The sequence below is a fragment of the Leptonychotes weddellii genome, chromosome 3 (genome assembly GCF_054177405.1).
Source record: "Leptonychotes weddellii isolate Sample4059 chromosome 3, ASM5417740v2, whole genome shotgun sequence".
NCBI classification, from domain to species: Eukaryota; Metazoa; Chordata; class Mammalia; order Carnivora; family Phocidae; genus Leptonychotes; species Leptonychotes weddellii.
Window position 1 is genome coordinate 51,669,741 of NC_138371.1, and position 14,226 is coordinate 51,683,966.

At 52.4% G+C, this 14,226-nt stretch overlaps 2 protein-coding genes across 5 annotated transcripts; both read right to left on the bottom strand.

Annotated features, from left to right (window-relative positions):
• Positions 1–1,421: 1,421 nt before the first annotated feature.
• HOXD8 (homeobox D8) lies at positions 1,422–5,746 on the bottom strand. Of its 4 annotated transcripts, none has more exons than XM_081814121.1 (3): positions 5,219–5,746; positions 3,254–3,401; positions 1,422–2,877 (listed from the first exon to the last, which is right to left on the bottom strand). In XM_081814121.1, the coding sequence occupies exons 2-3, from the start codon at positions 3,276–3,278 to the stop codon at positions 2,582–2,584; spliced, it is 321 nt and encodes a 106-aa protein (XP_081670247.1). In that variant the 5' UTR covers positions 3,279–3,401; positions 5,219–5,746; the 3' UTR covers positions 1,422–2,581. The 4 variants fall into 4 exon arrangements, with proteins under 4 accessions (XP_081670247.1, XP_081670248.1, XP_006739603.3 ...); XM_081814122.1 differs by lacking the exon at positions 5,219–5,746 and adding an exon at positions 4,377–4,652; XM_006739540.3 differs by lacking the exon at positions 5,219–5,746 and having other exon boundaries at positions 3,254–3,882.
• A 3,656-nt stretch (positions 5,747–9,402) lies between these two features.
• Positions 9,403–11,984, bottom strand: HOXD9 (homeobox D9). Its single transcript, XM_031034755.2, has 2 exons — positions 10,699–11,984; positions 9,403–10,357 (listed from the first exon to the last, which is right to left on the bottom strand). Exons 1-2 carry the CDS (start codon positions 11,483–11,485, stop codon positions 10,116–10,118), a joined length of 1,029 nt encoding a protein of 342 aa, XP_030890615.2. The 5' UTR covers positions 11,486–11,984; the 3' UTR covers positions 9,403–10,115.
• Between the last annotated feature and the right edge of the window lie 2,242 nt (positions 11,985–14,226).

Consider the following 14,226-nt stretch of genomic DNA (forward strand, 5'->3'; position numbering starts at 1 on the left):
TTCTGCAATGTGTAATCTATGTATAAGTACAAATATACCATATATATACTTAGAATACCACATTTGTATATGTACACATACTCTGCAATGCACCAGGTATTACAGCAGAGTTTTTTTCTGTACAAGAGCTACGATTTTACTATGGGTTGGGGGCGATGGGTCAAGAAGGTACAACACTTCCAGAGCAACACAGAATATAGAGGAAATAAGGACCTTGCTACCTCCCCAACATTTCTTGATTTCCACATCCATTCATGCACCGGGTCCCCTGAGTCTTGCCCCAAATCAGTGACTCTAACACTAGAATTTGGGGAGCATTTTTGAGTGGGAGACAGAGAATTTTGCTAATAGAGGAATCACTTAAATGGAAGGCAGCTGGAGTTTGGCCAGCAAGCAGCTCTAGCCAGCTTGCGGCCGCTGCCACCTCCACCAACCCCCACCGCCACCACCCCACAGGCTGTTTCCTAGCCATGCTTTCAGGCGCTTGGCATCTTCGCTCTAGAAGCCAACAGCAGAGTCTCAAGCAGCACACGGAGCAGAACGTTTCCAAATCCAGCATGCACATTTGCAGCTGTCTCCTCTCATGCAAATGTTTCTTAAGCCGCAGGCCACCCGTGACTTAAAATGGTCTTTTCCGGCTCAGGTCAGCGAATGCCACAGCCACAGCCTCTTCCCTGGTTAGAAAGCTAGGTGGTGTTTCACTTCTGGCCCCACCAATGCCAACATATCCCAGGTCCTTGAAGTGGCAGGCGAATAGCCCACCAATGCCTGAGGGGCTGACTCAGGCCTAAGACAGATTCCATTTTCTTACCTGTGCAATAAAAACCATTCTGGAAATTAAAATGTACCTCTTTAAAAATAAACGCATCTAGAAAAAGCGAAGAGCTCTTCAATGTCTACCCGATGAGGTGCTTCCCATTTTGGGGGGAGAAGTATTAGTTTACTTGAATTTCTCTTCTCTACTACCCCTCTTCCCTTCTCTTCCCTCATAAAATGGCAGCTGCAGGAGCAGCCTCCAATGGGAAATGGCTATCTTGTTAATAACAAATCTCAAACCCCAGCATCAGCACAGGCTCAGCGGAATAATCTGTAGCACGTAACCTGGACTCTGGGTCTTCCCCCACTGGGCCCACAACTTGAGTCCTTTGCGAAGTTCAAAGTTTTCACAGTTATCTTAGCAAGGTTATTTAGAGCAAGATGCAGCTAGGATAGCCTAGCCAGCCCTCTCTGGAATGAAAAAGAGACCCCTCCCCTGCATTTATTTATTTATTTTTACAACGCAGTGCTTGTAACCCCCACTTCTTTTTTTTTTTTTTTTTTAATCAAATAGAAGCTTTAGTGAAACATTGCCTTCTAGTAGCCCAGGTGGTGGTTCCTGACTCAGGGAAAGGGTTATGTATGGCGCTTAAAGACACTAGCTCTAGAAAAAGATTCATTTCTTTATTAAGGAGCTCGCTATGTTCTGGAGCGGTTGTTTACACTCGGATTTTTCTGCATTTGCTCTCAGGGCTTGTTTCAATAGGTGAGGCCATCCTGGAGAACAGCAGAGGACGTACCAACCGACATCTGAGACGCACACAAGTTGGCTCAAAATGGGCGTGCAAACAGAGCGAAGGAATACAAATAAATATGGCACCTATTCAAAAAACGTAATCACAGCAGCGGCCACAGCATAGAGACCTAGCGATTTCAGGCGATACCAAGCGCAGTTCAAAACGAAAGCAAGTTGAGAAATGAGAGGCATTCCACAAGGCCACTTGCCAGAGTGAAAAGTTAATGAGTGAAAATGTTATAATTGGCTTTTCAAGTATTCATTACCTCTAGATGATTAAATTGCCATAATTTGTATAGACTATAGAAAATTATTAAATGTCAACTATGACATTTTCCTGAAGCTTTTGTCATTGGCCCAACATTTTCCCCAAGTTTAAGGAAGCTGCAGAGCCAGACTATACATTACACTCTTCAGCTAACATGTGCTTTATGAATATTTGGCCCAGACTTTTCCCAGAGATATTACATTTACAAAATACTCAAAGAAACCTTTTATGAGTAAACAAAAGGCACCCGAACCATTCATTATAAAAGCAGAAAAGGAAAACATAAATAATACATTTTAATCAAATAACATAAAGAAAATATTCTGCAGGCATAATTTTTTAAAAAAATTAATAGATCTCTTTTAATTTACTCACCATAAAGAAATGATATTAAGTGTTCAAGTGCACTTGTTTGATTAATAAAGCATTTTATATTCAATTATTTAGTGCTAATCATTAGGAAGTTTATGTTGTTGAGGCAAATCACCAGCTCAGACATTAAAAACTACCATTACAAAAATATAGCAACAAGGTCAGTATCAAATTACCCTTACATAGGACAGCTCAAGCGCTGCTTCTATGCAATACTATAAACTTTTAACACCCAAACCCCTCTCAAAGCGCAGAAACCTCAAGAGCAGTGACATGAAGGTAGCTTGAAATACAGGTAAAATCCTTTCCAACAAAGAAAATAGATGGTGTCCAACAGCATGTGTTGATCATAGTTTTAATAGTCCATGGTAAAATTTTAAAGGTAGAAGTTAATTTGTCAGGCCTTCAGCTCTGTCTTCCTCCAGCTCTTGGGCTTCCTTTTTGGTTTCCCCATCCTTTGCCTCCTGTCGGGAAACTGGGAATTTGTCCTTGTTGTTCTCTTTTTTCCATTTCATTCTCCTGTTCTGGAACCAGATTTTTACCTGTCTCTCCGTGAGGGCTAGGGCGTGGGAAACCTCAATTCTTCTCTTCCTGGTCAGATAAGGGTTAAAAAGGAATTCTTTTTCCAGCTCTAGGGTTTGGAAACGACTGTAGGTTTGTCTTCCTCTTCGTCTACCAGGAGCTGCTGATTTAAAAAAAAAAAAAAAAAAAAGGAAAACAAGCGTTTTAGAAATGTAATGGTGCCTCTGCAGGTTGCTGGAGCTTTCTGGAACGGGTCTAAGGGATGAAATATACACAAGTCTCTTTAGTTCTGATATATATACAGGATATGCAGGCAAGAGGAACAGAGAGAAAGTCTTCACAATTACTCTGTCCCCATCATCTTTACGCGGTTTCTACTTTACGGGAAAAAAAAAGTATTTATGAATAAAAGCCACTATAGCTACACAAGAAGGAAAAAGAGAGGGCGATGAAAAGGTAGTTTTAAAGCTAGAACGTGAGATGAAAGCAGAGTTCTCCCCCTCTCCCCACATTAAAAAAAAAAAAAATTGCATCCCAACCTTGTGGTCTCATCCAGGGAAACATTTGAGAAGGAGACGAGCTCTGATTTAAGTGGTCTGGGTCCTCGCCAATATTACCACTGGACGATTTACAGTCAGGATATTGTACCAGCTCGGCCTCTTGCTGGGTCGTAAAAATCGGCTGTCTCTGTAAGTTATCGTATCCGTAAAACTTCGCGGGCTCCCCGTGACAGGCAATCCCGCCGCAGGGGGGAGGCGGAGGATGCGGAGGATGAGGAGGAGGAGGGGGGGCGGCCTGGTAGGCTGCGGCCGGGCTGCCCCCGCCGGGGTGGAAGTAATCCTGGCCGGGGCCCGGGCCGCCCCCACCACCGCAACCCGGCCCGGCGGGCGGCGGCGACGGATGCGGGTGCGCGTGCGCCTGCGGGGGCGCGTGCGGGAAGCCAGCGGCGCTGTTGCCATAGAGCTGCAGGGCGGCGGCGGCGGCGGCGGCGGCGTGGCGGCTGCCGACCTCGGGCGCGAAGTGACAGTCGTAGTAAGTGGGATTGATGGCCTCGCCCGCCGCAGCCGCCGCCGCCGCCGCCGCGGCCGCCGCCGCCGCCTTGTACTTGGAGTACAGCGGGTTTACGAAGTAAGAGCTCATCGGAGCGGCGGCGGCGGCCCCGGGCGGGCGGTGCGGAGCAGGCAGGGAGCGCGCCTCAGCGCGGCCGCACTGCCGCGGGGGCCTCTGGGGCGGCTGCTAGCGCCGCCGGGGCCGCCGGGCTACGTTGCTGCTGCCGCCCGCCCGCCCGCGCGCGCGTCGCCTCTGAGGCCGGGAAGCGGCGGGCACTTGGCTACTGGGCGCTCATGCCCGGCTCTCGCGCCCACCGCCTCGGCCTCGCACCGCCTCCCTCGCGGGTAGCGGGGCCTCGCCCAGCCCCCGCGCTCACCACCCACCCGGCCTCTCCCGGCGCGCGCCGGCTCGGCGGCAATATAATCGCCGACGCCCCGGGTGACCTGCCCCGCTGCCTCCACTGTTTCCTCTCAGGCACCAGGCTGCCCTGAGCGCACCGGGACAAGAAAAAAAGTGCGCCCGGCCCACGGGGACACTCTTTGGCTTCGGTTTACAAACCCCCGCTCTGGAGGGAAGAGAAAAAAACACCCTCTACCCGCCACCACCTCTCACCTCGGCCCCCCCGCGGCCCCCTCCCACCGGTCTCGCCGCCGCCGCCGAGGCTGCCGCCCCGGTGCGCCCCGGCGAGGCATTTTCGCACCACGCCACTGTGTGGAGAAGATGGGGGCGAGATAACCGCGCGGAGGGATCCGCGCGGAGGCGACACCGTTGCTCCCGACGGGACTCCTCACGCTGGCCGGGAGATGCCTCCGCCGGCCTTAAAGGGGGCCCATAAAGCCGCACTGCCAAGGGCTCGCCTTGCCCCCCGGGGCCCAGGGAATGTGGCTCGCGGCTGGCGTGGCGGGGGCGCGAGAGAACCTTACACTTGGGGGGAGGCAGGGAGGCCACTCCCAGGAGGCTATGGGAGCAAATGACTCCCTCCCCTGGCCCCTAGAGCAGCCCCCCAGAGGTTGGCCGTGGCTTTTGCGCTTCTGGACACGCGGGCGCAGCCCAGGGAACAAGGGCAAATAGTGTAGACAAACCGGACCGCGTACATTTGGGTTGGGTCCTCAGTGGTTTGATTAAAGGCCACAAGGGTGATCCCAAAACCTGGCATTATCAAAGCGAATCTAGGCCCTTCTTTTCTAGGCGGGCAGGCCTTGTGGAAATGAGATGTACATTTACCCTTGACGCACTGCACGCCTGGCTGAGGCTCCCAGGTTAATTGATATTTAATGGAAATCATGCCCATGAATATAGTTTCCATCATTTCACCCTTGATAGACGTCAGCACCAGGCGCGGGGGGGAAACTGAAGAATGTGGGGGCGGCGAAAGGGGGGGCAGATTAGCATTGCTGAGGGAGTAAATAGAAAAGCGGACAGAAATGTTCCAAGGCGGGAAGGAGAGAACTCACGCTGGGGTGGGTGGTATTTCCTCGAGCAGGACGCGCGGCTCCCGGGTCTCAACCCCGGCACGGAGCGGACCAGGGCAAGCGGTGGCCCCGGGCGGAGCACGGGGGGCCGACGCCTGCGAGTCCCCACTTCGAGCCTCAGGGCCGGTGTTCGGATCGCGCCGGTTCCAGGCAGCTGAAGGCGGCGCCCATCGTCTGCTAATGATTCTAATTCATCTGCCAAGCCTATGAACTTACTGCTGAGAGCGGGCGCTGGACTCAGCTTAGAAAGTTACTAATTTTTCCAAAAGAAAGGAAAGAGAAGCCTCATCCCAGCTTGAGCGATGGGGAAGAGAAACGTCCCAAGTCATGTGGGCAAGTCGAGTCTGAATCGGCAAAATATTCCTGATTTTAGAAGCCCGCTCGCCGTTAACACCAACTGTCTACTCTCCCTCATACCTCTTTTTTCTCCCTCTCGACTCCCGTATTAACGTCCAATAAATGTAATAAGTCTATGTTGAGTGCGTTTTCTCTCGCCCACTCGGCCTTTTTCGTGGGCTCTTTACATGACCGGGGCCCCCTTCCCTTAGGGATAATCCATTGTTTTGAGGGCACCAGGCCCACACCAGCCTTGGGAACCAACCTCGGAAACCTGCCCCGAGCCCACGGAGGGCGCTCCCGCCACAGCTAAAACACACCACATCGGCATTTCACGCCAAATGCAAATATCTAAGAACCCGAGACGGCCCCCAAAGGCGCAGCCGACGAGTCATTTCAACTACCCCCTACTCCTTGTGGGTTGGTCCAGTCTGTGAGTACGATCCTGAGGTCAGTCCGTGTGTGGACTGAATCATATTTTGCAAATGGAGAAAATGAGATCGCGATGGAAAGGCGAAAGTATAATGTCTAATACTCTTTCAGTTGTTTCTAGGGGAATGGCTGGAAATGGTCAAGGTAAACGGATTGTTAATGAATTTCCAGATGATAAAGTCATGCTTTATTTTTTAAATTAGTAGGGAGTGGAGGACACTGGGGGCCGGGGGGGAGGCGGGTTTGTTGTTGTTTTCTGCCGGATATCGCCAGGTAAAACTTCCTTGAAATCCGAAGGCGAACAAACTGATTCTGATAGTTAACGATTTGTACTTAAATCTTGCAAATACCTAATTAAAAGAGAATTATTCTCAATAAAGCCTTGGAACCAACTTTGTAATTGGGGCTTTTTTAATTTCAGTGTTTGGCGTGTGCGCTTGTGCATATTTAAACGCTGAATCAATGAGTGGGTTTTGGATCAGAGTGGGGAAAAAGAAGAGCGAGCCCAGATGTCAATAATACAAGGCACCTTCCAGAACTGTGTGATTTGGGGGGGGGGGTAGAAAAGAAACACAAATACTACGAAATTCATTTCTACACATTCTGGCCTAATTAAGAAAGCATTACAACACAACATTTCCTCTTGGGACAAAACACTTAGTTCCCCCTCGCCCCCACCCCAAGCATTCTGTTTATAATCTGAATGCGAAAAGAGCGCGATTAACTTTGTAAATAAAGATCTATGCTTTTTTACACGTTTGTTTTGATAGAATGCATTAACTTAACCATAACATTTTACAGTTTCAGCTGTGCCATAGTCCAAATTTTCTGAAATCCTGACTGATCCAAAATTTTATACCTAACAAACACGCCTGGAAAATTTAATAGTGTACAGTGCTTCTTTTTGGTTAAGTTTATCCTAATTTAGAATTAAAAATAAGATTGTAAATATTTTAAATCAAAACCTTCCTCGCCGCTACGCCAGCGTTACGAGATCACAAAGTGGAGCAACAGCGCTCTCTAGTGGCAAAATGCCGCCTCCAGTCGACCGAGTTTAACTTCCCTTTATCGGCTCAAACCAGTTCTAATCTTGTTCTTTATTTTGACTGGGGCTTGGATCGCGGACACTATTAATGCTTCACCCCTTTGATTGTCAACAAGTCAAGTGCAGCAAGCAGTGGCTCCTGAACGCCAAAGATATTTGTACTCCCGAGAGAGCTTCCAATAGTGTCTTTTTCAAAAGCTTCCAGCCCTTCTTTTGCCAGACACAGTAGGTCCCCATTCCGTAATCGTCCACAATTATAAGATGGGCTGGACTGAACAAAAATTACAACTTTCTAAATATCAACTACAACAGGCTTTTTTGTCAGAGGAGCCAGGCACTTTGAAAACGAAGAAATGATAGAAGTTCATTTTATTATTTTCTTTTAAAGCTGTTGCTCAGCATAAAATCCTGAATATTTGTTATTTTAACTTCTGATTTTTAATCCTTCAGGCCCATTTCGCTGGGCAATCTGGGGACGGGGGAAGGCAGAAATAGAAACCAAATTAAAAGCTTTTTGCTGGATCTCTGAGCGGCTATCTGGAAAGGCCCTGTTGGGCTGTGTTTATTGGCATTTCTATACACAATAAATGAGATTTTAAACTTATACCAAAAGTCACAGAGTGAAATAAATTGACTAAGCGTTCCACTTGAATTTTTGTTAAAGCAAAGACTTTAATCAGCTTAGGTGTCTCCTTTGAGGTTAATCTTTTTTCTCAATTTCAAAAATGTTTTCTTCCAATTTCAAAAATGTTTTCTTCCAATTCAGGTGTAACGATTACATTTTCTATAAGCAAATAGAAAATACAACAAAACTTTTGCTGCAAAGTTTGAAATGGAGGGCCAGGTACTTTTATGAAAGGGCATTTAAATAACTTCATTTTTTCCTGCTGACCCTGCGACAATTCAGCTGGGAGACCCTCGGCTTGAGTAAATGACTCAAGATCACTAACTTCTCCCACCTCCAAATAACAGGCAAATTAAAAAGTAAAGGAAAGAAAGGAAGGAAGGAAGGAAGGAAGGAAGGAAGGAAGGAAGGAAGGAAGGAAGGAAGGAAGGAAGAAAAAGAAAAGAAAGAAAGAAAAAGAAAAGAAAGAAAGAAAGAAAAGAACAAACTAGACTGCCGCCATAGTGAAATATTATAAAGAGCCACCCACCACAGGCTAATTCTAATTCATGGCCCATTTTAAAAATCAGAAATACATCATCTCCTCTTTCCTACCCTCCCCCATTTTTATTTCCTAGGTGCTCACACCTCACCGGGGGCTCCCAAGTCCCTCTGCCTTCTTGGTCCAACACAGTCTTGTTTATATTTTATTGTCCAGATTTTAAGACCCAGTCTTGTCTGCATTTTTCCCTTCCTCCCACAAACACAACATCAAAATGAGATGGTTTCAAAGCGAAGCGCCAAGCCTGTCGTAAACTCATTACCTCCAGACGTCTCGCCGGCTAGATGGCTTTATGACACCTTGGCTCTTCCTGTTTTCAAAGAGCCCTAGGTATCGGGTTGGCCGCAGGGGCGGGGGTACGCTGCACCTTCTGCCGGATCTGGGCCTTGGCTTTCCCTCCCAGCCCCCCTCTGCTTTTCCTTCAAGTCCCCTCTTTCATCAGGATCCCCCAAACTCTGCCATCGCCCCCCCCTTCCACCCAGCCCAGTCCACTCGGCGCCACCCATTCTCGGGCCTGCAAAGGCTGTGCTGGGCCCGAACCTTCACTTACAATGACCTTCATTTTAGCTCCTGAATGAGGCCCTCAGAGGGCCAAGCTGGGGGCTAAGCACGCACTGGAACTGAGTTGGGGGAAAGGGGGGCGATGAGATGGGGTGGGGATAGCTGCGGAGGAGAGCCTTGACCACGTCGATCTGCTAAGGTCACTTTGGGGCTCTTGTGTGTAGGACGGAAGCTCACAGCCTAACTGGCTCAGCCCTCCCGGAGCCAGCCAGCCTGTTGAGGTGGGGGAGTTGCTCCAGAGTGCAGAGTTGGCCTTTCCCTTGTTGAGAGAGGGGACTGGATGGCTGGTATTCCATGAACAGATGGAGACATGGGGTGCGATGTGCCCACGCCCCTGCGAGAGGGTGCCTGGCTCCTGAGGCCTGTGGGCTCCGCTGGGCACTGCTGCAAGGCTGCCACTGGGCCTAGGGCCCAGAGTTGGCTGAGAAGCTGGAAGCAGGCTGGGGGAAGGACAGAGCAGCCAAGGGCCCCCCTCTGCCCACACAAAGGGAGACTCAGAGGCCCATCAGACAGACCGCTCAGGTGGAAGGGCCCCAGATTTTTAGCATTGTCTCCCTCCCAGGGGTGGGAGGAAGTCCTGTGGGGGTGGTATTTTGCAAAGAGACAGAGAAAGCAGGCACAGAGTGTTCAGGGCCAGCGCCTGGGCTCCATTTGATCAGGTCAGCCTTTATTGGTAGTAAGCGGTAACATTTACAACTGGTCCTCAGGCAGGAACCCGGAGGGCCCGCACCCGCGGCCGCCCACGCAAGCCAAGCCCTCCCCAGGAGAGCCTGGCGGCTCCAGTGCACTGAGAATAACCCCCCACCCACCAGAGGCCCTGGGCTCCCCCCTCGGCCTCATTCCAGGTCTCCGGGAAGGGCCCGCGGGCTCCCTGAGGAAAGGGGACTTTCCTAACTGCTGGGCAACCTGGGCGGGCCTCCCACTGTTGTCGCTCTGCCTTCATTCTCAGAAGTGGGGCGCACTTGGCCCCTGCTTGAGCAGCGCTGGGGGCTAAACTACAGCACTTTTCAGAAACATAGGGGACATTTACACAGGAGAGGGCTCCTCAATCCAGCGTGCACTCACAAAATATAGCATTTCCTATGGACCAACGGTCCAGGAAAGGGAGGGAGCGGGAAAAGGCAAAACCCCAAAGCACTTCGTTTCTCCAACACATAAGCGAGCAAATACAGAGTCCCCCAAATACCTCACAGAGACCAACCACACAGTCACTTCTACCTAAAAGAGGCGGGGGGAGGAAATGTCCGAATCGCTGGAGAGTTTCTGGAAATCAAGCACCCACAAACAAAACCCCCACTGCCTCTGCAGCGCAGAGTGGTCCCGCCGGCGCCGCGCCAGGTCAGTCTCCTTTGGGGCATTTCTCCTTGCTCATCTTTTTCATTTTCATTCTACGATTCTGGAACCAGATTTTGACCTGTCTCTCTGTGAGGTTCAGAATCCTTGCCACCTCATAGCGCCGGTCCCGGGTGAGGTACATGTTAAAGAGGAATTCCTTCTCCAGCTCAAGCGTCTGGTATTTGGTGTAGGGACAGCGCTTTTTCCGGGTGGAGCGAGCGTGGATCCAGTTTGCTGCAGGGTTGTCTATGAAGGGGGGGGGTGGAGAAAGGGATCGAGGGGCGGAGGGGGGGCAAGGAGAGACGACAGGGTGGGGGAGAGAGGTCGTTAAATTAATTTCACGAAGGATGGCCGCTTTTCACAACTTGGGGGGAATTATCATAAAAAGCTTTAATGCCCGCGCTCTGTTTACCGTACAAACCTCGCGCCTAGGGTAGGTGGTTATGGGAAGCTTTTTATGAATACGTGTTGCCTAGGCTAGAGTAGGCGTCTAGACGTTTTTATAGGTTAGTAAAACTATCAGTTTTGCACATTCGAGCCTTACAGGTTTCAGCAATAAATCAGGGGGCAATTTCTTTTGCACTTACTTGGGTCAAGTTGCTGCTGCGGCGGCTGCGGATGCGGCTTCTCCTCCTCCTTCAGTGGGCAGCCTGGGCTCGGGTGGTCGCTGCAAGCCGAGGGCTCCGACGAGCCGCCTGCCCCGGACCCGGACCCGATCCCTGTCCCGGGCCCAGTTCCCCCAGCCGCCGCTGCCGCCTTGTCCCGCAGGAACGAGTTGCAGGAGAACTCGGGGCCGCCGCTCCCCTGGGACTCCCGGGCCGCGGAGCACTCAGTCCGTTTGGAGGAGGAAGACGTGGAAGTGGAAGAGGAGGTGGAGGTGGCGGCCACAGGGGTCGGGGCCGCTCCGGTTTCTGGCTTAATCCCGTAGTGGCGCCCGTTGGGTGGGCCGCTGGGGCCGGGGCTGGGACCAGGGCCCGGGCCACCTCCGCCCCCGCCGCCGCTCCCGCCGCCGCCCGCGCTGCCCGGAAAACCGGGCAGCGGCTCCATCCAGGAGCGCATGTAGCGGCCGGGCTCGGAGGCGGCGGCGGCCAGGGGCGGCGGGGGCACGTACGGGTGGTAGAGGCCGCTCATCGCTGCCGCCGCCGGGGGCTGGGCGGGCACCGCGGACCACGAGGCGGAGAACACGGCCGATTTGGGGGCAAAACTACACGAGGCAAACTCGGCGGCGGCAGCGGCGGGGCTGTCGGCCACACCTGTGGGCCTGCCCTGCGCGCCGGGCCCCGGCGGTCCAAAGCGCGCCGCGAACACCTCGTCGCCCTCATGGCCTATGAGCGAGTCCACGTAGTAGTTGCTGAGGGTGCCACTGGAGGACATTTTGAGGCGCCGTGCGCTCCCACCCAAGGTTACACTGCCCGCCGCGGCGCCGCTCCCCGCCGGCGCCCGAGCCGCCGACTAGTTCGCAGGCTGCAGCTTCCACCATTGGTCGCGCGGCCCACGTGATCATATTTACCAATACCGGGAGTAAATCAGTCCGCTAAACTGGGGCTGCTGTGATTTAAAAAAAAAAAAATCATCACCAACATAAGCGCCGCAATTAGAGCCGATGAGCCCGGTCCGTGCGCCCAGCTCGGTCCGGCCTAGCTCGGACAGCCTGGCGGTGGCTGGAACCGCTGCGCCCGACCGTGGCCGGAGGAGGCGCTGGGGACTATTTGTTCGTCTCTCTTTGCCGCCTTCGGTCTTGCAGTTCAGACCTAGGCTGCCTCTCCAGCCCCCGGACTCCGAGCTACCGGCCGCGTGTCCCGGGCGCACCGAGCGCGGGGCCAGAGCCCGGAGCAGCCCGGGGCACGAAGGGTGGGATGCGGCCCGAGGCAGGCCGGCCTTCAGACGTGGCCCCCTGGCGCCCGAGGGGAGTTTTTTCCCCGTGCCTCTCTCCCTACCCAAACCCACCCCTCCCTACACAGACCCACACACGCTCTCTCACAGCTTGTCGTGTTGTTTAAAACAGGTGGAAGACCTCTGTAATGATATTATGCCTTTCAATAAAAATTTTATGAGGTGTATTTGATTATAGATTAATGTGTCCCTAATAAAACGGACGGATGGAGCAGCTCGGAGGGCCTCCTCCCCCTACCACGCTCACACACGCCCGCGCAGCCACACACACCCCCGACGTGAGGCTGAGCACACGCGGCGGCCCGAGAGGGGGAGCTGGGGCAGCCGGGCCCGCCGACTGGGTGCGGCGGCGGCCACCGCTGGGGCTTGTGTGTGCCCTCGGAAGTGCTGGCAGGCTGTAGAGTAGGCACCGCGGGGACAGTGGCGGCCAGGATGCCTTGTCTTCTCCGGGGCTGCCGGAAAGGCCCTGGAAGAGAACACGCCACAGGGCAGAACCCAAATGCAAGCGCAGGCCCGCTGCCGCCCACCGCCCCAACCCTGCTTGAGAGAGGCCCGCAGGAAGCGCATCTCCCCGGGGCAGGGCCGCTTCTTGTGGTGGTTCTCGGGGCCACTGTCTTCCGAATTCTTCTTCTTCTTTTTTTCCCCTCCAGAAGGCCGGGCAGCCTTGAATCTGAGGGAAATGCCCATTGTCACTCCCAAATCCATGGTACAAAGCCTCGGAAGCTCGGCTGGGAGCCGAGACAAAAGCAGGCCGAGAGCAGGCGGCAGAGGATATATTCCTCACTGGACAAGTTGCTCAGAGCACCCTTGGAGGGATCCCAGCCCACCTCGAGCCCCGGAAAGGAAGGGGGTAAATGCCTACTTATGGCCTGATTGATTGCCTTTGCCAATGGCTTTCCGATTTTGTTCCAGAGGAGAAGCCTTGGCCTGTAGCACAGGTTTTCCTCTGAGACATGGCCCCCTGTCAACAACTAATGGCGCTCCCCACGTCGCAGGGAGGAAAGGGATAAGTTAAAATTGCCCTCCTTCTCCTGCCCAACCAATGGAGGTCCGGGCAAATCTACTCCAGTGTTTCCAACCTGGCATTGATTCTGAGCCTTCTCTCTCCCACCCCTAGGAAATGGCTCCCCTAAAGGGTTCTGTCTTGGAACTGGGGAAGGTTCTTGGTTTTTCAGGAGGACGTTTAAAACTCTGAGTAAATACTGAATTTCCCAAAGACTCCCTGGATGAGAACTGTGAGGCTCAGAGTCCCTGAATAGATAGTTTCATGGGGAGAAAAAGAAAAAGTGAAAAGGATGTGTTTTGTCAAGCTACTTGAAGCTGGTGGAGACCTTTTGAAACCACAGCATAACCTGAGAAAACGAATTCTCTGTCAGCTCTTCCCTCTAAGGCCTCTTCTCCTTTCTCCCACGCAGGGCTAGATAAGCCTGGACTCCCTCGGTGAAGGCTGGCTGGAGTTTTCCAAGCTGTGTCGGCAGCTGGAACATTGGACTTCATGGGAAGTCACGTTCATTTGCAAAGTCCCTTTCAGTCACCTTTTGTACATTTTCTTGCCTCCCAGATACAGTGGCTCCAACCAGCATTTTATAATTAAATAGAGGGAGCATTACCTGGGGGGGGGGGGAAATCTTTTCAGAAAATTTTAAGAAAATTTCATGTGGGCCACTAAAAGCTAATGAGCTTGAAATCCTTCCACAAGGAAACCGGGGCAAAGTGGGATGGGAAAACTCACCCATCCTCGGCTTCGCTGTGGCCTGGCTTGTCTTGCGCTTGGGATGGGGGGTGGGGTGGGGGTGGGGCAGAACTGGATCCGTTGCAGTGCTAGCTGCTGGCTGTCCTTGTTCCTGTAATGGAGGCCCGGCGGCTTCCAGGTGGGCCAGACTGGTTTCAACCTAGCCCCTGACGATGGCACGCCAGCCAGAAATCACCAAGACCCCACTGAAAGTATTAAAAAATAACACAACCAAGACCAAAGACAGGAAAACACACAAATGGGGAGCTGTGAGGGAAAAAGCAGCATGGGCACAGTCTTACTTACCAGGCTCTGGTTAGAGGGAAACATACACCCATCTAGCATTCAATTATGTTACTCTCTTGGCGGGGTGGAAGGGGGGAGAAGACTCCCCTTATTCCCAGCTAGGAAAACAAGCACACCCAGGCTGGATTATAACTCCCTCCACCACTGCCAAATTTTAGCACCCTAGGCCTCCTCCAGCTTCTCC